Raw genomic sequence first — 23,941 nt, forward strand, 5'->3', positions numbered from 1 at the left:
TAACTTAGTTTTCTCAACAAAAGGTATTTACATGATAGGACAACCCAGTTGCTGCTTACTACCTTTCTCCCTAGACTCCCTCTCACCAAATGTTTATTGAAACTGAAGGCTGATTGTGATACAATGACATTGATATCAGAGATATTAAGATTCCTGTGAGTTCCTTGGAAATTAATGTCTGGCGAGAGGAGAGGAACCTCAGGGAAAAACTGGAGTATGAGCTTAACTGCATAATGAGACTTCAAAGAATTCACATAATTGAACTGTGAACCCAACTGTGTTAATAGACACCAGAGACTCCACATGAGAGAATACTATTATGAAAATCTTAATCGCAGGAAGGTTTTCTACCAAGCCTCCTCTCTTAGACATAAGGTAAACTGCCCATTGGAAACCAGCTTCAGAGGTGTTATTACTGACAGATCTGCTAGCTTTGTTGTGGTTTCTTCTTTAAAGGACCTACATTAGCTATGGGCACGATCCTGCTGCAAATGAATTCCATGGTGAGTTAGGAAATGAACAACATCCTGATTCAGAAGGTTCTTGCGGAGTCCTTTGCCAGGATGAGTGCTACAATAAACAGTTTGTTGACAAATCTGCTTCCTTCAACAACCAAAAGAGTTAACAAGTTGGATATCTGTTAAAAGGACAAATCCATTCCCATTGCAAAAATGTCGGTGGAAATCAATAAAAAAAAATGAGAGGGAATTTGCCCTTGGGTGTTCATTTCTGCATATGTTACCTACAGTTTTGTGGTGGGGATGGTGAAAGTTCTTTATTGGCAATGGCTCTGCCAAACTTGTGGTTTAAAATCTAATGGAAATTACAGGAAAAGATCAGAAGAGGATCTGGGAAAGAGCTATTTACATGCTTAGCCGTGTTTGTCAATAATTGAACTTCAGAGCAAAGACTTTTTCCCAAGTGCAAAGTCACATTAAACAAAAGCAATTTTTATATGCTTGTGATATAATAATGGAATTTCCTTGAGATAGATTAACGCAATATGTGAACATGGCTGGAAGCAAGAGAACAGTTCAGCTGCCCAGAAAGTACATGGTGATCTTGTGTGTATAAGCATCTCAGACTGAGAGAAAATGCTTTGGTGTAGGCATTGTTTAATCCCTCTTCTGTCTGCTATCTATATCACTTTCATAAGAAACCCGGTGACACTGCAGCAGATTCCCATGGCTGGAAGATAGTTCTAGTGGTGTTGGCCCTGGACAAAGTGTTGAACTTGTCATGAAATTTCCCCATTTCTGTCCCTGACAGTGTTCTGCAGTTAGAGTAGATCATACTCTTCAGGACAGAAGCAGTAATGTCAGCTGAAGGTCACAGTTTGACAAAGGCACATGCGTACATGTACCAGTCTGGCCTGTTAGACTCGAATAAAAAAGCAGAGGTTTGGTAACTAGTACAGGGTCCATCTGATACTGCTCATGCATTATCTTGTCACAGAGTAAAGGTAGAAAACTGTCAGTCTGGCAGAAGACACTTTCCTTATGGAGGGAGAAGGAAGCTTTTTAAAGAGGAAATAGAAGCAGCAGCAGTCTTTGGACTTTATTCAGGAGGCTGCTGATCCAGCAAAGCCCAATGAGTAATCATTTTACCTGAATGTGATTTGCTTCATTGGCTTCAGCACGTGAGCAACTTTGTTGGCCTCTGTGTGGTTATTGACCTATTGCAAGTTACACATGTTCCTTGCTTGCTCAGCTGGCCCTACTCTAGCAAGGAGATTAAAGCAGTCTCTGATGAAGACCTCCTGGTACTGAGATGAATTTGAACCCCCTACTTCATTGTTTGAGTGATTGTTTTGCCTTCTTTACATCAACTCTTTCATCGTATCCAGAGTAAACTGTTTGCTGGAAATGTGTCTACCAGGTATGCATTTAATACTGTAGTATGGAAGAAGCGCCTTGTACCACTGATACTTTCTGCTGCCAGCATGGCCTGTCCCAGTTACAAAGCATGAACTGAAATGATAATCCTTTGTGGCCAATTAAGCTAAAGCGCCTCCAGGATGCACCCTGTTTATCTGGTAGAACCTTCAAGAACTGATCAAGGGAAGTAAAAGAAGAACTAAAAACTGCTTTTGAGCACATCTATATGCACTGGAGTTCATGTCAATACACTGTGTTATCAGTCGCACCTCAGTGACCTTTCTTTTTGAGTGGAATTAGAAAGGTGGAGAAAGAGGCGGAAACAGAACAAGAGATCAGAAAAGAATTTTCTCCTGTATATTATGAGAATCAAAGAGAGCAAAAATACCACCAGAGGGAAAACAATCTGCCTTATTTCCAAAACCCGTTCTGTCAAAGAAGACTTTTGCCACTGAAACTGGAACATCTCATCTCTAGGTATCTTTCTTGAGATGAGAAGGTCAGAAGTGGAGAATTAGAGTGTTTATCTGCATCTCTTGGTTGACATCAGGATTATTTGAGCTCACGGAATGTCTCTAGGTCACCCAAGAGCTATTTCAAAACTATAGAAAAGAATAGCACAACAATTCATGCTGAGGGATGAGGCCTCACTGAACATAAGATCTAAAGAGAAAAATAAAACCCGCGGTTTCCTTTTTGGCTTCTCTGAGCTTCATTTGAAATGCCTTGTTCGTTTTCTCTCTGTAAAAGGAGACAATATAAATACTTAAAATCACCCACTGGGACCTGTTTGTTATCTCTAGAGTGTTCTAAACATACATGCAACTCCTCGCACTTAAAAAGGGGTGGAAAAGCACATTGCAAGACCTGAAAGTAGATACAAAGACTGCCGTTTTTCCATCTTAGCAACCACACAGCAAACCAGAGACAGCACAGTGGTTAAAAACAAAATACCCTTTTCTACTGGAAAACTGCAGGGGTCTGGCTGTAGAAAAATCAGAATTTCTGAAAGACTGCGGTGTCTGTAAATGGGAGTCAAGTCACTGTGGCCATTGGATTTTCAGTTAGGTGATAGCTTTTGAGAGGTTGTCCTACCAAATCTTTCGGACCTGAAGCATAGGTTGAACAAAGAGCTGTGGGTGTGAGGTTTATGCATACCTTTACTTTCTTTGTTTCTTAGTTTCAACTGGGACAAAATTGTTTTCTTCAGAGTGTCTGGTATGATGTTTTGTTTTCATTCTCAGAGAGAGACAATGTTAATAACACATCGATGATTATAGTTACTGCTAGGCAGTGGTGTACAGAGCCAAAGCCATTCATAGCGAAGGGCCCAAGGAGCTGGGAGGGAATAGTATTAGGACAGCTGGCTTAAACTGGCCAAAGGGATATTCCTTACATGACATCATCATGTATGAGTGTATATATAACAAGTGATGCACAAGCAATTGCTCACTATCCCCTCACTGATGCTCTGTTCACCCCCTGAGCAGTGAAAGAGAGTGAGATGAACTCTCACTCCTTTCAAAACTCCTTCCACATGATGTCATATGGTATGGAATATCCCTTTGGCCAGTTTAAGCCAGCTGTCCTAATACTGTTCCCTTCCAGCTCCTTGGGCCCTTCGGTGTGAATGGTGAGTGGTATAAGATGCATATATGTGTGTATATATACATGTATATATATATACACACACACAATCTTAACTATTATCCTTTTCCTTTTCTCTTAGTAAGTAGTTCTATCTCAACCCATGAGTTCTACTTTGTTTATTTCAGTTCTCTCCCCCATCTCACTGGGAAGGGGGAGAGGAGTAAGCAAACGACTGGGTGGTGCTCAGCCACCTGCTGGGTTAAACCACAACACTTCTCTACTTTCCTCTTCATTCCTGGTTTATAAGACAAAAATAAAGATAAAAGGAAACCTGTAAATAAATATATTGCAGACCCTACAGAATCAACCAACAGAAAACCTCTGCTTCCCCCAGGTAGTGCAAGAATGTGTTTTCCTCCTTCCCAGTGAAAAAAATGCTCTGTCTGTGTTGTTTGCATCAACCTCTCAGGCACAAAAGAGGGCACATCAGAAATTGTACAGTCAGGACAGTTTCTGACAAACAGTGAAGATTCCACCTTTGTTTTATATTAATATAAAGGAAACTGAGAATTTCTAAGCAATGTCTTCTATCTTATTCTGTTGAGTCTGTTGTTTCTGAAAGTGCAGTTTGTAGCAATGAAATTGTCAGGAGTTTGCTATACTGGAATGAGTTTGTATGACCATGATTTTTATCAAGGCATACCATTCATTTTTGGTAGGAAAAAGATTCTTTTGAAAGCAAATCTTGGTGTTTTTGCTAGTGAGGAGTACTTTTCATGCTTGATTTTGCTTTTCTTCATATGATTTTCATTATTGTATTAGTTTGCAGATGCTGGGATATATTTCTGCATGGAAGCAGTAAAAATGCTGCAGTTATTTCATCTGGGTCTTGGAGTATTACCTCAAGCAGGTGTGGATGTGCTGTGCTGGTGGCTGGGATGAGGAGCTGGAGGCATTGATGGAAGAGGTCTAAAAAAAAACATCATCAGCAGCCCCAGTGTGACGTAGAGGAACCAAAAAGGTTGAAATGTGTGTTAGTACTGCTGACACTTCTGTGGACTCTGTGGTGCAAAGACAGGAGTGCCAAGTACACCATGTGTCATGTCAGTGAAAAGTGATTCCCCTGCCATAGATAGGTACAGCAATGTAAGTGACAAGGCCACGAGCCAGAGACAGTTGGGGGCTAACCTTTTTCTAGCTGTAGATCTGTAGTTAAAGAGAGAAACCACATCAGAGGCATTTTTCCCTTTTAATGCTTTTAGTTCAGTTTCCACCTTGTGCTTAGTTTGAGGCTTGCCACAGTGCTGCTTTCTCTAGGTGAAGAGGCAGGGAGGTGGGCATGGATCCCTCTGAGCACTCCGTAAGTTTGTCTGACAGTGGTCTTCTGCAATCGTAATTGCAGCTCAGTAGTTGCTTCCACACAGCAGACTTGGAAAGGTGGGTGCTCACGTGGATCTTCCTTATTACCACAGTGGTGAAAGTCCAGGGCAATAAGTGAAAAGAACAGATTGCATTTTGAAACTGAGCGCTCGCTAGAACTAGCTGTCAACACTTGACAGCACTACGTGTTGCCATTTTTCTCACTGTAAGCAGTGGGGAAAAATAGGAAAGCAGCACAAAGTGTTCTGTTGGTTTGCTGCGTATGAACTTGTCTCATGAATACCATGGCATAATCCTTCAAATGTGCATCTTGTCCATCATTTAACAGAAAGGCAGCGTAAGTCAGTTCAAGACAACATGACTGTAGCCTTGCCTTTACCAATTAAACACAATTATTGTGTCGAAAGGCACTTTGCACTGTGCAAACTCCCTTTGGGTGTGTGCTCATGGTGCATTTTGAAAGTACCTTGCTTTATGTAAAATGTCGCTTCTGTGAGGAATGCTAAAGGCATGGCTCTGGAGCTGTCTGCCTTGAGCTAGACTGTTCCCATCCTTCCAGAGTTGCAGTGACTGCCTGCATGCCACCTTGCACTGTGGCATTATCCTAAGAGGGAGATGCATCTGCTCAAGCTGGGTTGATACATTTTTAACCTAAACTACACCCAGCATTCCTTACTAAAATACACTTATGCCCTGGAGTTGGCCTCCATTGATGAGCCCAGCCTAATAAAACCAGCCCAAGTTTATTTGTAAGCAAATCTTGAACTGATAAAATAGAGTTAAATTGGTAAAATCATTTTAAACTTGAATTAGAACATCCCTGCAGGCTCCATAATGTTATCGAGTGAGAGGTAGAAAGAATGCTTTACCTAATTGTGTTAGTTCGTACAAATGCCTTTTGTAGACCAACTCAGGCTAGTGGACTAAACACAGTATAAAAGACAGTATAGAAATTTTTACCATTGAAAACTGAGCAGAGAGTGTTCCCACGGTGCAGGAATCCTTTGAGCCAGGGTGCTTTAGTAGTGTAATTCATGGCTTGTCTACAGGGGGAATGTATGAAAGTTTAGCTGCCTTTTAAAGAAGATTAATTAAACCTCATTAAAACTCTGTATGGATACTAATTCTGAGAATTAAAGGACTAGGAAGAATGGCATGATAAATGAATGACACTTTAATTCTAGTTCAGAAGCCAGTGCACAACTTATCTAAACAGGTTCCTGTTCTCAGTGAATATCTCTTCATTTTCCTGAGTGCCTCTAGGTAGACAAACCAGCAGCTGGTTCCCAGAAGCATCAGTCACTTCCCAGCCCTCACAGCCATTGAGCTGTGAGCTGCCCAATGCCACCAGACTTCACGTGGCACCTGCCAGCTGCAGCAGTGGTGACACTTGGCACTAGGTAAAGGAGGACAGCAGGATCTCCATGCACATGGTCTTTTCAGGCAGGTCGCAAAGCCAACTGATGCTTTGGGCAAGGCCTCTGTGGGCAGTATCTCTTGTTTGGATTCACCTGGCACTTCTCACAGAGAGGTCTGCTTAATGTTGCATTCCCCACAGCAGAAAAGCTGACCGCACAGTGTTGTTCTGTAGTGTTGTGTATGTGGACATGGTCACTGGTTTTCAGGGACAACCCTTCATCAGTTTCCAGTTAGATCTGTGAGCACTAGGCTATCTATACGTGACCTCCTGACTCTTTTCTTCCCCTGACCCCATCCTGTTTTCTCACAGAAGAAAGTCAGAGAGGGAAATAACTGGCAGTGTAGAGGTCAGCTGGAAGCTCGTCTTTGCAGGAAGCTCATTCTCTGACCTCAGTTTTCCTCTCCCATCTTTAATCATGATGTTAAACGGGACCAGGCCCCAGGAGCAGCCTGTTGCAGTGTGCCAGGACGCACAGCAAGACCCATTAGGTGGTTAAGACTGATGAACATCACTTGGTGATGCCCAAAATGCTGCCCTCCCAGAGGCAGCAGCGAGTCACAGGAAGGCAGTAGAAATACAGGCGCAGTGAAGTGAGCAGCCAGGTGGTTTGGGGGCAGATAGCTTGGCCAGCACTCCCAGTTCGAGAGACAGCTGTCCCCCAGTGGCAGTGTGGGAGCAGTCTGCCTGAATCAGTGTGAATGGCAGCGTGGTGGAAAAATCCCACATATGTAATTAAAGAGTGAAAGAAAAAAATCATTTCCTGTGTGAACTGTTTGGAAGCAGTTCTGACAGCTGTTTGCTTTCCTTCAGGAATGATTTCTCCTGGGGTTTTGTTGTTTGCCTGTTTCTTCAACTATGCTACAGGATTTTATTGTTATGGGAAGCTATAATTTTCCATTTAAACCGACAGGGTGCGTAAAACAAATTGCACAGATTTTCCTTGCCTCTAAAATCTCCCTAGAAGATGCTGTGCGAAGGCAAAGAGTTGTGAAAGATATGGAAGCTCCTGCACTGAAATGCTACCCAAGCCTGTCCCTGGGCCTACTCTTGCCCCTTCTGTGGCAGCTAGAGCCAGTAATCTATGGGACAGTGCGTTGCAGGCTGGTGGCACAGAGGCTTGTGGGGGTGGGAGGGGGGTAATTGGTTTGTGGTGTATTTCTTCCAAAATAAAGGGCTGTGCGTCGTAATCTGCAGAAGATAGAGGAGTGGCTGAGTGAGTCTCATGGAGCCGTCCTCTCTCTCATGGCAAGTGGAGAGTGTGAAATATCTTCCGTCAGGAGTTTTGCAGCCTTACCCTGAGCTCTGTTGTGGCTGCAGAAGTAACAACTGCATGGCACAGCGATACGCGTACTGTGAAATTCATTAACTTGCCACTACCCAGTAATTACAAGCAATTAAAAGGCAAACAGTTAATCATGTGACTATGCAGGCTTTGGATTATGCTCTTTGATTGAAATCTCGCTGTTGCCAGCCATCTGTTGTTGCCAGTGAGCTGCCTACTCCTTGCCACAAATCTTCCTGGGGTGCAGGGTGGGATGGTCCTGCCTGGGGTCAGGCAGCTGGTCACTGTGGAGAGGCGCCGGTACTTAGCGTTGTTGAGGCTGTGAGTGAGCTGGTTGGCCTTTGAAGCTCAGTTAGGAGACCTGACCATTTGTCTGAAACAGGATGGGAACTGCAGTGAGAAGAGGTGTGAGGAGGGGAGGCTGCTTTGCCCTCCTCTCCCTCTAGCACTGCTGCTTTTTAGTGTTTTCTAATCCAAGTGCGGTTTCAGAAAGTGCAGGCATACTGGAATTGAGCAGATACTGGCCAAAGAGTCACAGCTTAACCTGGCTGTGTCTGTTAGGAAGATATTTTGCAAAATACAGCTGTTGTGCTTGGAGTAGCTCTCACGTAACACCAGTTTACTTTCTGTTCCTTGTGAAGCTGAGAGCTGTCAGCTTCTGCTGCTACAGTGCATCTCCAAGCTTCTCACCAATATGGATAGATGGAGCCTTCTTGTGTAGGGCACTGAATAAACACAATGGAAATACGCTCTCTGCAATAAATTTTGTGCAGCCTGATAGGAGACAGGGGAAATATATGGATGGGCAAATGAATAACATAACAAAACAAGGAGTCACACCTACTAGTACTGATCTATGGCAAATAGTTCCTTGTTGTCCTTAGTGATCCACATGTCCTCTAGAGAGGGCAATGAGGTCATTGTCCCCTGTAGGCTGTAGGTTGCCTTTTGAGTTCCGAGAATGAAGATAAATCTCTCATTCCTCCTTGTATCACTCATGAGCCTTTCTTGTGGTTTCGTTGTTCATCTACAAAGAACAAAAGCTTTGAAGAAGCAACAGGGTATTTCCACTATTTCTCCTAGTGTTTGAATCACACGAGACTGGCTGTTTAGGCAGCAAGAAACTAACGCAGCTTAACTAAAGCCCTGTCTTTCTAGAGGCAGAACTGAGTAGCAGTGTGGTCTGAAAAGTTGTATAATATGATCATGTATTTTTCAGAATTGCTAACATTTAAAACAGAAGCAAGTAGAAGGATTGTTCCAGCAGGCAGCTGTGCGTGGTTATGCAGATTAACTTCCAGCATCAGACAGCTTTGAAGACAAATGGCTTTCGTTTAAGTAGCAGGGTTGTATCTTCAAGAGGTACATCAGAGGTTCAATTGACGTCAACCACACGTTTTTTTTCCCCCACGTTAATCTACCACAGTTGTTTTGAGAGCTGCTGTATCACTGCTGTGCTGCAACGTGGAGTCATCAGTGTGGCAGGTAGCTAGGATGAAGAAAGGATGGGCAGCCTGCCTGACCGCTTAGGATGGATAGGGCTTCTGGAGGATGCTTCCTCCTGGTTCCTGGGGGTGAGTTGGTGGGCATGGAAATTGTCACCATCAGAAATAACAAACATGGAAAAAAACCCTCAGAAGGCACAGCTGCCATGTTCTCCATTAATTCTATTATTGAGTCACCTGGAAAGGTTGAAGTGGCAGGGAGGATGCTGAGGGATGAATACTCATAAATGATTTAAGACAGGAGAGTGGCTGTGAAAGGCAGCATCAGAAACCCTCATAGGTAGGTAACAGCAGTCAAGTTAGTGTGTACAGAGCTTCAAAAGCATTTCTTAGATGTCTCTTCAAAAGAGGCCGGATGCACTGAGGGAGGGCTCTACCATCTTTTTGTCTGTTCAAGTCCCCACCAGAAAATAAATGCGTGATGGATTTTCTTATAATAAATGTTCAATGAGGAGAAACTCAGAGACAAGACTCTGTAAAAGACTTGAATGTTTGAAGTTAAAAGTAGTGAATCCCCCAGCAAGGTGAGATGAGCTTAATGCATACAGATCAGAGAGAACTTCAGGAGGGAACCTGGAAGAAATGAGAGGTTTCACTCCCTTGGCCATTGAATGTCACACCTCGTTATTCGGTGATGCACAGGGTGATCTCTGCATGGGGCTGCACTTGCTGTTCTGTGCATGCCTGTGTTTGCCTCTGAGTCTTATGTGGCAGTGCCACAGCATCTGGAAACGCAGACAGACTAACTCCAGCTCAAGTTTATTCCATAAACAGCTCTTCAGAGACACTCACTTATGCATAGATTCATTTGATGTGTTGTCAAAGTCACATTAATTAGCTTATTTGACTGGAATGATTGCAGTTCTTATCAGTGCCCAGAGGAGACACTTAGCTGGGAATCAGACAACCTCCAGCCCAAAACTATGGTAGTTGAAATACATAAGATTACTATTCTTTGCTGGATCTTTTTTAGCAGTCTGGCTGCTCAGTTTCTGCAGGATGCTAACCCAAAGTCTCTAAGTGACTTCCTTACTTCTAATCATTTTATATCACTTGCTTATCTTCAGTCTTTATCTTTTGCTTTGGTTGGTTTGGGGTTGTTTTCTTTTTTGCAGTTTCATATAACATTTTCAAGAGAAGTAGTGTATTAGATTGCTGTGGGTCAGAGGAAGAATAGCCTCTTCTCAGTGTTTGATCCTTTCTGGACAGAAATGTCCCATTGCTTTCTGTGTACAGATGAACCATTGGAAAAACTCTGAGCTGCCTAACACAAACCATATCTGCTGCTTTGTCTCCCTTATCTTTTGTCTGTGTCTGAGTGCCACTGCTGAAAGGAAGAGAGAGACAGCGCTGCTTCTCACGCTGACAGTGACAGAACTTGGCACTTGCTGGAGATTAAAGTGAATATGACAAGATCTTTATTTCTGAGGCAGTCAGAGGGATCTGAAGTGCTGACTTCTGTCAATGCTGCACTGGCAAGCCGTTCTGCCTCTCCCTTTGCGAGCACTGTTGCTATGAGAAAAGCGAGAGGCAGAGATAAGATCAGATGTGTTTAACCCTTGAAATATTTGAGGATTTACTGGTGTGCCAGTGATTTAAGCTAAAGCAGTGTGAGGAAGAAATGATTTGAGGCAATACTGCCAAGGGACTCGTAGACATATAACTATCACTTGTGTGGATGTATCATTTCAACACACGTGAAAAGCTACTGTTGTTCAGAAATAGACATGTCATGTGGAGCATGGCCTTTAGTGGTTGTAAACCAGTATGAAACCATGAAAATAATGGGGGCTGTTCTGATTCTAGTTAATCTGTTTTTTCCTTTATTTTTAGAAACTAGTAATCCTATCAATTATTCACCATCTCAATTTCAATGGTTAGATAGTTTCTAGCACAGATCCTTTTTTCTTAGGAGCTTCTGCAGATTGCCATACAGTAGGCTTTTACGTCACTGCTTCCTAGAAGCATCGGTATTTTCTACAAGAAAGGCCTTCATGCAGACACTGTTTCCTTTTTTGTTCTTCCATGCACTTCACACACTGTCACTGTTAGTGACAAAATGTTGAATTCAGTGAACTTTTGGTCTGACACTGAGCAGTAAATGCTATGTACTGCATTGCCCTTGGTGTCAAGACTGGGGAAGCTGAGAAGAATCGGTTATCACATCTGATACTGCAGGAGTTTACTCACGGGTTTGCCTTTATTCCATGTGTCAGTGAAGGCAGATGCTGTTCCATGAATACGATTCCATTTGTATAGCACAGGGGAATCCTCTCTGTGGGCCTGATTCTCTGTGCATAAGGTGGGCAGTTGAAAGCACAGTGTATCCAGCTTAGGGCATCCTGATTCTGATGGGAGCCCCAGGCAGTTGTGAGAACAAGGTGAGGGAGTTTTTCAGTAGAGTGTTGTGCGAGTTAGATGATGGAGGAGGTGTGAGGAGGATGGGCTGATATGGTGCTCCACTATGCGGTAAGAACAGCTGTGCACAGGAGGACAGCCCAGCGGCCTGCAGTCCGCACGCCCCACTTGCTGTGATTTCATGCCTGCCCTGAATCATGATTACTTCTGTGTTGCTTCAAACCTGAGAAGGCTATATATGGCTTCATGAGAAGTGTTACGCTCAAGCACGGTGAGAAGCAGACACGGTCTGTGTGGGAACTTTTTACTCATGTCTTAGTAGCAAGGCTCCTGCTATTTCACTGATCGAAATAAGAGGCAGATCTTGCTGTCATGTGGTCACCAGGGTGTACACTGCAGTCTGTGAGCTCTTACCACTTCTCCACAAGCAGGACTGGCTGAGTAACATATTTTCACTGTAGATACTGTTCTGTGTCTGCCTTGTGACTTTTAATTCCTTGGGAGTATATGGCCAACTATTACTACCCAGTATTTGTCAGATTATTGTGTTGCAGGCGTGTCGGTCATTCTGATCTTGCCTTTTGCCAGTGAAAGAGAGAAATGCATTTCTTAGTGTATTTTTCTTTCCTCCAATGTATCTGCTGGGCTTTAGCAGAAAAGAGCTACATTTCTTAGCCATTTTCCTGTGTGGTTGAGACAGGGTGGTTTATGAGGCCGAGACCTCATTTTGCATTTGGGCCTAATGCCATGAGCACCTCCAGTCTCGTGTTTCCTTTCATGCAGAACAAGGGCAGGGCTGTTTTTTATTGGTAGGGGTAAGGATGCCCCAGCAGATCTAGGCTGAGGATGCCCCAGCAGCCAAATTCTCAGGGAATGTTTTTTGGCCATAAGCTGAGCCATGTACAGTTCCTGCTACAGCTTCCTCCCCCAGGGGCTTCACTCCTGTGGGTCATCAAGACACCAAGAGTAATGATTGCTATGATTACGTAACCCAGAAGTCTGTTTTTAGCTTCATTTCTGGAGTCCAGAAGTCAGTAAAGTAGGATCTGGCTTGTGGCTGTTCCTACTTGGTGTCCCCTGCAGTAGTGCTGCTGCCCAGCAGTTTGTCACAGTTTAATTACAAGGCAATCTCCCACACCACTATAGTCGTGTAAATGTGCTGCTCAGCTGAAACATTAAAGCTGAACTTCAGAGTACTATGGTCATGTAATCAATGACACTTGAGCATATCTACATTTGCATGCTGGGCTGAGGTAGTCAGCCCATTAGGTCAGTATTATGTCCAGTTGTTAGGATACACTTATGACACTGGGAGTATATTTTCATGTATAATTTGTTAGGTAAATGGTCCTGTAATACTCTGTGCTAAAGAGAGAAATGAAAAGCAACTGACTGAGACCTCCATTTCTGGGTGTTCTTAGCTGTGGAAATTATTAGTCAGAACTGGAAACTGTAAAGGACCTGTCTCCTTTCAAAAGTTCTGAGCAAAACTCTTCAGTTTCTGTTGGTTACTTAGAAGTGGTTTGGTGTTCATGGTTGTTTGTGCATATTTTCACACACAGATGAGTGAGGAGTTACATGGGCCAAGTTTCAGTAGTCCAGTACTGAGGCAGCCGGCAGTCAAGATGAATACAGAGGTCTCTGCTGAGAAACCCAGCAGATGGTGGGGAGCTTGTGCAGGGTCTGAAAAAGGAGCTAAGGATGAATGTGGGGTTTTAGGAGGGAGTGGAGGCAATACGATGAAACTAAGGGTTGAATCGAGAAGAGCTGGGTATGAGAGAGTGATGGCTAGGTGGAAATCCTGCTAAGATACCAAAGTGGAATAACATGAGCCAAGCACCAACAAACTAAAAACATCCAGGAGAATCTGGAGGCAAAAAGAGCAACCAGCAGCTGGCTTTGTTCCTACCATCTTGGCATGCATGAGACATTCCCTTCAGGTGTGCCAAATAAGCAGAGGACACAACAGCATTCGCAGTAGCATTTTTGTCTTGAGTTATTTTAATTTATACGCTCTGTTCTCTGATCTGTTACCTTGCCTGCCATCAAGAGGGTGATGCACCACAGGATTTTTAGGATAAGCCATTCCTGAGCCAAAATAATTTGCCAACCCCCAAGATTTCAAGAAAGTTGGATGAAGTGATGAATAGACCACACTTTTGCTTGTGGTTGCTTTGCCCAATAAATGTAATTGAGAAGAAAATTTCATCTTTGTGCTGCTTATTGCTGTGCCAGCAGTGATGTGTGAGCAGGCTGCAATTCATGGAGCAGCAGTGAAGAAATTCCCACAACCTGCTCTTTGGCTTCTGGTCCTAAGGGGCTGTATGTTATCATCACTCTTCCTTATCAATAGGAGAGATTTCTTACCATTTTCTGCCAATAAGCAGTACAGATTTTGGCATCGCTTTGAACCTTAATACCATTAAAAAGAGGACATGCAGCTTTGCATCCAGATGTTGGAGTGAGAAGTGAAAGACACAAAAGCAGCTCCCTTTCTCATGCATGTCAGGTTTCTTAAACCAGCCCTTTTCCAGAAGAAGTCCTGCATATGTTTACAGGAATATGGGAAGCCTAAAACTGTACTCTAGTTTTTAGAAAGGAGGCTGAGTTTACTGTACTAGTTTACTAAACCCCACACCGTTCTTCTGAACGTTTACTAGCAGTGCCAAGGTAAGTTTATCACCTATTTGTCCCCTGTGCTTTCCTATGAAGTCCTTGTGTCCTTTAAAAAGGCAGTGGGAGTTGTGACTAGCTCGCTGCACTGGCAGCAATGGAAGCCTGAGTAGTTCAGTGCCTCTGTCCCCACTGAGATGACATGGTCACTGCTGGTGACTGCAAGCGCATGGATGGAGCAAGCTCCAGCAGAGAGGGCAGGAACTTCCTAAAAGAGCTACCAATGACCAGTGGTCTTCTGTGAATATGGCCCTTCTGGAAGGATATATTATGGATATATTTTCATGTATCAAAAACAGTAGTGCACAGTGTCCTGTTAATGATTTCTAACTACTGTATACCATTCTCTGTTTCTAAATGGTTCGATTGTAGGTTGATGAAGTCAGGGATTTAGATAATGGATTACATGCAAAATACATGTCTTCATCTGGATGCTGATCGCAAACTTTTCCTGTTTGCGATGCTATTCAGACATTCAAGACTCAAATCCCCATTATCCATGCCTTGGGAGTAGGGCGAGCTTGTCAAAATGGTACACTGCAGTCCTTCCAAAGATAATGAGGTGATAGATACATCTAATGCTTTCAGAGAAGCATGAAACTCTCCTGCTAAGATGAAATTGAGTTCACAAAAGGGCAGAGTTATCTTCTAAAGTAAGTTTTTGCATGACTGCTGAGCAAATTCTGCATTAAAGATAAGGCTAGAGTCCCTGTTTTACTGATAATGCTCCAAGTTCTCATTTTTTTCTCCAAATTATGATAGAATTCCTGCAAGCTAAGCAGCCATCCTGCTAGATTTGACTATTGCTACTTTGGCATGTTCCATACATGCTCTTTTTGTGGTATAAACTCCATTGTATGTTCTCTCATAGAAGCTGCAGACTGCTTCTGATCTGTGGTTGGGAGGAGCTGCCTTCAGGAAGGCTGGCCTGGCCTGATGGTTGGCAACCCTGCACACAGCAGGGGGTTGAAACTAGATGGTCACTGTGGTCCTTTTCAACCCAGGCCATTCTGTGATTCTATGAATAGCTGCCAAGGGAACCAAAAATTCAGGCACGTGAAACTGATAGCAAATCTGGCAGCATTAAGATACCACTGTGAAAGGATGCTTTTATCACTCCCACAGTATCTCAGTTCTGCTAGTGTTCAGGGTTATGTTGTGGGCAGTGTGGTACTGGCGAATTACTGGGTTTCCTTCTCCACAGCTCATGTTTTAGCTTCCTTCTTTCACCAAAAATACCTAATACTCAGATTCTGGCTACGGGCAATGCTAAATATCACTCACCTTTCCCACCAGTTTTATGTTTCACATTTAGGAAATTGGCTCCTGAGGTAACTGAAGCAGGCACCTGGAGTGCATGGCCTAATGTTCTGATCTTTGTCAGCTGGTATTATGAGTGAGATGGGGTCACAAATGTTAGGGTAGAAGGCAAGTTACCTTTGTGAGGACTGGAAAGACCTTGGCTAAATCCCACCAAGACATATGAGGTGGAGCAGATCTCACTATCAAAAAAAGTAGCCTTCCTCCTGTTGTTTGAAACCTTTTCTCTGGTGCAGGCCTCAGTGACTTAGAAATAATACACGCATCTTCACTAAGCCTTCTGAATTATCCCTGTGTTATTTTTGTTTGGTTTTAGTTGGTTAGGTAATTATGGATTTATCCTGAAGTTATTTTGCTGTTTGCAGGCTTTCAGATTCACAGCATGTGCGCTTGCATTCATATTTGTATTCGTGAATCTCTGAAAGTTTTACAGGACATAGCGCATCTCCAAAGGTTGTTACTCATTATCTGAAACCCACTGAATTGGAATCGAGGTTCTGTATACCCTCTGCTGGATTGTGTTTGTTTTCCATTCATAAACTCCTGTCAGGAAGTGCCAGCTGGCATTCAGGCCGTGCAGCAGCCAAGGGGTAAAGCAGACATTCACAAACACACTGCAGGCTGATGCCCATTTGTGGATACTGTTTGGTGAATCATGCTGAGCAGCTAATACCTCCAGAACATCAGGATTCTATCACATACTGAAGAAAGTGTTGCAGTTTTACACATTTGATCTGCATCTGGCTCTCAGGAGGCTTTTATCCCAATGTGTTTTTTTCTTGGTATTTTTACAACATTCTGGAATCCAACTAAATTCAGGAAGAATTCCTGTTGGTATGACATTTAGGATCTTAATTGTGCAACAAGATTTGTCACATGTACAATATAGGTGAGTACACGTTATGTAGGATGAGGAATCCTAGTGATGAGTAAATAGAGCTGTGCTCAGCACAAGAGCAGACACACTAAATGGAAAGGAGACTGCAGATCTATGGAGTTTGCCTGTCACCTCCTCAGCCTTATAAGCCCATTTGTGAGTGGAAGTGCAGAGATCTAAGGGCAGTGGATTTTGTCTTTAGGGGATTGTTGAAGTTGCTAATTTTAATGTGAATTTTGCCTGGATTTAATGATTTTTTCCCTCACTTGCATTCACAAATAAGAGGAAGGAGGGAGGAAGGAGTTATAAATCCCTTCACTATAGACGTGGAGTTGTTTGTGTTTATTTTAATCAATATCGTGGAAAAAATAATTCTTAGAATTGGTTTCATCTTTTCCTTTACACTGTTGCATTACTTACACGGCAGTGCCACCGTGTGGTACCCGCTGCAGGTGCTGGGTTGATAGCGAGTGCTCATCAGGAAGCTGGTATAGGATTGCAAATAACAAGAACTCTGGGGCTGGTGTAATCGATCTTCACGGACTTTAAATATCACTTTACAGTTTTCCTTGGCTGTGTAATTTACTGAATGTGCTTATTGCCTCCCTGCTTGCTGTGGTGAACAAGGAAAGCTTGTGGTTGGAGAAGATGGTGCTCATCATGTTGGTGTTTCTCTTTCAGGGGGTTCATGAGTCAAAAGGTGTGACTGAAGATTATTTGAAACTTGAATCTCTGATCCAGAAAGTGGTTTCACCTTATTTGGGCACCTATGGTCTGTATTCCAGCGATGGACCCTTCACACACTCTTCCTGTATCCTGGGTAAGTATAACTGCAGCTTGATTTGACATGGTACAGAGAACATCACCAAAAGCTTAGTCCACACAGGACCAGGGCGTGCATGTAAGGAGACAGAGTCCCAGAGAAAGGCAATGAAGGTATTGAGGGAAATGTAGCACGAGTCTTTTGAGGAGTGGCTGAGGGAGATGGGATTGTTCAGTCTGGGGAAGAGGAGTCTCAGGAGACAATGCTGCCCCCTACAACTGTTTGAAAGGAGGTTGTGGTGAGGAAGGGATTGTCCTCTTTTCCCAGGTGACAGTGATAGGACTAAAGGGAATGACATTAAGTTGTGCCAGGGGAGATTCAGGTTGGACATCTTCTCCGAAAGAGTGGTCAGGCACTGGAACGGGCTGCCCAGGGAGGTGGTGGAGTCCCTGACCTGGAGGTTCAAAAAAGTATTGATGTGGTACTAAGGAACATAATTTAGTGGGCAATGCTGGTCATAGGTGGACAGTTGGACTGGATGATCTTGGAGGTCTTTTCCGACCTTGATAATTCTGTGGTTCTGTGAGACTGAGCAATATGACCACACTATTTTTCTGAGGTCATGCAATATGCAGAGTCACGATGATCTGGCAGCGGCAGAAGATGAAACCAGCACTTACTGCATTAAAGCTTTGAATCTGGAGTGTTTTGCTTTTCTATTCTGCCTTTTAGGGAGTGAGTTTTCGCACAGGATGCCTTATAGACAGAGAGAGGAAGAAGCAAGAAGCAATTACTAGAATGCTGAATATTGTGTGTTCACTGGTGTGCAAAGATTTTACAAGATTATTTAAAGCAAGGAAAAGTGAGAATTTGTCTTAGAAGAGACAAAGTGATAAGCTTTCAAATATGTAATAGGTCTCTGCAGAGTGGAAGATAAGAAGAGTAGCGCACATATCAAGAGAAATTCAGATTACATGGGAGGGAAGATCTCTAGCATTGCATGCTGAAGCAGCATTAATTGTGATCTTAAATACAGATACTTTTTTAATTTGTGTGACTGGCATTTGTATCCAGGTAAGCACGAAAGTGTAATGGCAGAAAAGAAAGGCCAGGGAATCTCATAGTTCGGAGCTGAACATATTCCAAGCATCCTAACTTCAAGCATGGTTTTTTATTTACTTATTTTCAGTGGCTGTAGTTGATGTCCAGACTATAACCCAATTCCCTCCTCCAGCCTTGCCCTTTGCATGCAGATGGGAAGTGTGAGTGGCAGGGAAGGAGCTTCAGAAGATACACCACTTTTTTATTCGTTGCACAAGTGAGACACAGCAATGAAATAGGCAAAACATTTGCAGGAGGAGAATTTTGATCTAGCTGCAGAGAGCACTTCTGCCCTAAAACGCTGGTGGAGGATCTCTGTGCTCACTTGCTGCCACCTGCCGTTCATTCTGTAAGGTGCTGTGGGCACTGCCATCCAAAGACCATTTCCAAAGGCTGTTGGTGTTTTCACATCGAGTCTCCTGCAATATTTACTATTTTACTGCAGCCATTGAAATTGAATGACTGCAAGGAAATTCCAGCTATTTTTTTAAAATAGATTTGAGGCATTCAGTGTGATAAAGCTAGGAATCGGAATGCTATGGATCTATAAAACCAGCAAAATATATTATTTTTAAGAAGTTTCTGTCACACAAGGACAGCTTCTTGGTATTTGGACCTTGACTTTTATTTTGAACACACATCATTAGGAATACCACAAAAATAGGAGACTTCATAGATTTTATTCTGGATCTTTCTTTACTTACAGAGAAGCGGTTCTTCAGGCGTTCCAAGTCAGGTGACATCCTCGCCAAGAACCCCGTGGTGCGATCGAAAAGCTACAATAATCCACTGCTGACACCAGTAGCTGAATATGAAACAGAGGGTATGGCTGCCAATGGGACAAGCATCCGAAGACACTCCGTTTCAGAAATGACTTCCTGCCTGGAGCTCCAGGGCTACTCCAACCTTACCACCATCATGGACAACGGTTCTAAGAGCTCCATGACGGCCACAAAAAACTTGCTGTCAGACCAGGAGAGGTCCAGTGCTGGGTCAGCACAGTGCTCTGGCAAACTCAGCACAGTGGAGCAACAGAAAGGACACTTCCACTCAATGGACGACCCACATAGGTCTTTTGAGCTGGACAGGGACCCTTCCTTGATTCCTGTTCCTTCTTCTAGCCCTGAGAACATAGTGGATCAGATTTTAGAGTCAATTGACTCTGATTCTGAAGGCATTTTTATTGATTTTGGCCGGGGCTGTTCCAAATCTTCAGCATACAATGTGGACGTGAACAGACAGAGCGTCTTGTGAAGGACAAAGCCTTGGGTTTTAGTATTATACAAGAAAGCTACTAACATATTGAGTCAGACCATGGGCAGAAACTATGTGTGTCTAGGGCACAACCTCAGCTGAGTTGAAGCACAGAAACGCAACAGTTTACAACAGGCAGGAATCAGCTGCCTGGAGGGAGAAACCGTGATGATTTCTCCCTGTCTCCATCCTCTGTGTTCTGATTTCTTACCGTCTTTCTAAAGGTAGGGACTCACAAACTAACAGGTGTCTGGTAAAATGCTGTTGCTACAACAGGCAGCGTCTATTCAGTAATGCTGCTTAGGAAATGACTCAAGAGATTCCCGTAGAAAGGCAGGTTGTTCTCTGGACTGTAATACATCAGCTAGAGCACAGAAAGTTATCCTTTTAAAAAGAAAAACAGAAAAAAACCAGAAGCTGTAGTCCTTCATACCACAGAATACAATGATAAAGAAGTCTCTTTTAATCTTTTCTTGTACGTCTTGTATGCACTCCTTCGCCCATCGGTGAGTTAAGAGTTCTTGAAGAAAGGCAAATAAATGGAAATGTGCTACCTGGTGTCGTGCGATGCCTGATGTCTTCTATTCTGCTTCGTGGTTGGTGCTTTGTGTTTGTGAGAGGGTTGTCTTGAAACTGGTTTTTAAGACCACATTAAGACATAGCACTTCGAAGAAATCTGTGTGCTGCTGATTCCTGGAGCATCCATTGAGGGGAGAGTTTCCAGCAGAGTTCAACTTCATTGTTTTTACTAAGTAAATAAAAATATGGCATCTCGGTGGGCATCTCCATTATATATTTATATTCTTAAAGGAATTCCATAATGCATGTACTGCAAAAAACAGCAGATGATCCCACTGCTCACAGAACCATAGTATCATAGAATGGCCTGGGTTGAAAAGGACCATGATGATCATCTAATTTCAACCACCCTGCTATGTGCAGGGTCGCCAACTACCAGACCAGGCTGCCCAGAGCCACATCTAGCCTGGCCTTGAATGCCCCCAGGGGTGGGGCATCCACAACCTCCTTGGGCTGCTTTCTGACCATGGTGATGCCTCTCTCCTCCTACGGTGCTGCACTGGAGCACACCCAGGTGCACTTTACTCCTACAAGGCAGAGCAAGCTGATAGTTCCCTCACATCTGAGGCTTTTCAGGGTCCTACCAACTATTGGTATGTTTGCCAGCCAAAGGTGGTATTGCCAACAGGTGTTTGCCTATTCTGTCCTCAATGAGGAGTGCAGGAAGGTCACAGTCTCAAGGCATGTTTGGGGCCATATTTGGCTCTGTACAAACTGCAAGAGAGACAGGAGGTCTTGGTGTACTTTGATCTGATATCACAGGACTGGTGACTACCAAAAGTGGAGAGCTCAAGTTTTCTTCCTTTTTATCCTCCTGAACTGTCACAAGCTCCCATGTTACTGCCCCCAGCACCTGCCCTCATTCCTTCTGGCAAATGCTGTCCTGTTTCCCAAATCACTGTTCAGGCTAGAGAAAAAGAGTATCTACTGTCGTCTTCTAAGAACATGATCCAGGGCAGGGCAAAGGATTGGAGTCCCTACAAGAACATTTTGAAAACAGTGAAGCAAGGCCTCTGCGCACCTTATTCCTTTAGGAAACATTAAATGTCTTGAGAGTCATAAGCTTACTTGATCACCAGGGAATACTTAAGACATCGTTTCAACTCAGAAAGAAAGAGACTGCTAGGAGCCTTCCCTCCTGAGCCTCTTGCACAGTTAGGACCCTCCTCCATGACTGAAGATTCTGAATCTCCTGCTGTGCTGGAAGTGAACGAGCTGCTCCTACTCTGCATGCACATGAAAATCCTCCTTCAGCTGTTTTGAGAGGATATTTAAGGAGGGGGCTAAAGACAGCAGCTGCTCCTGCAGAGTATTTTGTCTTTGTAACCATGCGGTTTGAATTGAGCTTTTACGTCCCTAATTCTTACACTTAACATGGACTGTTTAGGATCAAAGCTCTAGCAGCAGAAGGATCTTCTGTAGGCACGTAGACTCTTCATCAGATACAGACTGAAAAAAACAAAGCAAAGCCAAACAAAGCAAAGTAAAGCTAAAGCCCAGCCCAGCACACAAACCTCTGATTACCAGCTGTAATTGGGTTGAATGATTATTTAAGGAAGTTGAGTGCAGGGCTGTTGAGCTTCACTTAGTTCTTAGGGGGTGGTGGTGTGTACTGTGAGCTCTTGTGCTGAGCAAAAGGGATTGCGTTTGTATTCATTTTTAAGATGAGGGGGATCTCAAATGGCTTGCGTTTAAGTATGTTAACTGAATGATGCTCTTGCTGTGGTCTAGAGCTAGCTGAGCTAAACTGGCATCTTTCTTAGCAAATGAGGTATTCAGAGAAGCCCGTTTTGTCTGCTATGCAGAGGCTGCTAGTGGGATAATGACTAAAGAGGGAGCAAAGCCATTCTGCCTCTAAGGATTCAAGCTACAGTTTCAGGACTATTTGCTTAATTAAAGGAAGCATTGGGCTCAGCAGGCTTGCAAGGAAGAACCTGAAAACATGAAGCTAGAATGAAGTTCCTTACTGTAGCAGACAAGTATGACTGCAAACTGAAAAACTGAATGTGGCAGTCTACATAGATATGAGACCATAGTGACCTGTGACTTTACTACTGGTAATCTAAATGTGATCAAATTAGCGGTGTGCTATTCCTAGAGACAAGCCATGGAGGCATTCATGCTTCAGCAATGGAAGAGTTTGGAGCTGTCCGTCTCCTACTGCCCTGAGTATAACATATAGGCATGCAAGTATGTGAATATATCTGGTCTGTCTCCAAAGTTCTAGATAGAGGTGTGTGGATTGCCTCTTTATTAGGATATATCCTGTGAGAGTATCTTCAAAACGATGACATCAGAAGGGCCTTTGTGATAGGTTTGGCAGCAACTGTTTTAATGATGTCTTGCAATGTGAAGCAACACGTAATTCTTGGTAACCCCACAACTGACAGGTTTGTGTATGTCTTATCGCAGTGCTTCCAGAAGCACTTAAAGGCTGCTAGAAATCTGTTTCCATCCATCCAGGAACTTTTCTTAAAGCAGTAAAAGTTTGAGGAAAAATACCAGATAAAGCTTAAGCTGGCAGCGCTGCAAACAGCATATGCAGCCATTTTAATAATACATAAATCCTCACCTCTTCTGGCAGAATAAAATGCTTATTAACAAATGGAATCTTACTTGCATCTCTCAAAAAAGGAAATCTTCTTAAATGGGAACGTACTCTGCCTGGAAGTGCATTCTAACATTGCTGTCTCTCCAAATTGCTGTGCTCAGTGGTTTACAAGCACAGGACCAAGCACCCTGTTGCTGTAATTGCATGCTGCAATTCCTATCTTCTCCAAGGAAAAAGCACGAGCGGTGCAAGTGCCTGGTAGCTGGACCCACTCCACGGCCCAGCAGTACCATGGCCTTCCTTATACCCCTGTGCCCTGCCATGAGAAACTGAGCTCATGCACTCTGTACAGTTTCTGGATCCCTATTTCTGTGCAAAGGGAAATGATGGCCCTTGGGGCTGGTGGAGCACGCCACTGACCTACTGTCTAAGTGTCATAATTACGTTGGCATTTTTAATATTCTTCAGGCAGGTTAAAGTGACTGCTAATTAAATAATGAAAATGGCCCCATATCTCACGTGTTGTACCCTCAGGTCTTGCGCTGCATAATTGGATTAGCAGCAGGCTGGCTGTTGCCTGCCCATAGCAGGATTACTGACCTGGGATGGGCTGCCAGCAAGCTCTGCCAAAACCAAAGAGAAGGGAAAGGTGCGCAATGAATGCCCACAGGGCTGCTGGTCACTGGTTGCTGCCTTTGAAGAATCATGTATCTGATTATAAGTTTATATTTCTATTACAGGGAGTCTACATCAGTGTTTTCACCCTGAAGACTGCTAAGTCTTCCAGAATATTTATTTATTTTTTACTATTTGGGGATGAAGTAATTTTTTATTTTATTTTTTCAAAGTAAATAATTTTGGGAAGACATTTAGCTAGATTTCAAAGGACGCTTCCTTTACAAACCCTAGAACTTTGATTTGGAAATCAGGATTTGTAGGGAATACTTAAGTCACTCTTAGTGTCTTCACAATGAAGATTAGTCTCAGGATCAAATTGCCAGACTGGAACTGGGAAAGCAAAATAGCTTAATTCCATGTCTTCAGCAGGCTTTTCACATGGCTTTAAGTCACTTAATAACTCTGTATGTCAGCTACCTATTCAGAACATGCGGATAATGTTCTTATCAGTCTTCAAATTGTCGGGTGTATTGTCTGTTGCTCCAACATTTCATAATAAAGTGTGTTTGAGGAAAGGAGACAGCATATTAGGCAATGATTGAGTGTAAATTAACAGTGCAGTCCCAACTTCTCTCTATTTGTTGCCATCATATCCTTTTAATGGAGCCGCAGCAGTGAATTAGGTCTATACATGCTAAGTAATTCTTACTTATGATCCATCCTCTGTCTATCTTGATGCATTGTTTGGCTTTCCTCTTTAACAGCAATCTTCGCTGACTGGCTTACAATGGCA

The 23,941-nt window shown here is 43.3% G+C and overlaps 1 protein-coding gene across 7 annotated transcripts in view; it reads left to right on the forward strand.

Annotated features, from left to right (window-relative positions):
* The window catches only part of PRR5 (proline rich 5), a 68,775-nt gene extending 48,813 nt beyond the window's left edge, over positions 1-19,962 (forward strand). For all 7 annotated transcript variants that reach the window (XM_015870254.1, XM_015870282.1, XM_015870299.2 and 4 more), the window contains 2 exons: positions 16,964-17,102; positions 18,853-19,962. In XM_015870254.1, coding sequence (XP_015725740.1) covers positions 16,964-17,102; positions 18,853-19,400 — 687 coding nt within the window. In that variant the 3' untranslated portion in view covers positions 19,401-19,962. The remainder of the gene's footprint in view (positions 1-16,963; positions 17,103-18,852) is intronic.
* Positions 19,963-23,941: the final 3,979 nt, after the last annotated feature.

The sequence above is a fragment of the Coturnix japonica genome, chromosome 1 (genome assembly GCF_001577835.2).
Source record: "Coturnix japonica isolate 7356 chromosome 1, Coturnix japonica 2.1, whole genome shotgun sequence".
In the NCBI taxonomy this organism is placed as follows: domain Eukaryota; kingdom Metazoa; phylum Chordata; class Aves; order Galliformes; family Phasianidae; genus Coturnix; species Coturnix japonica.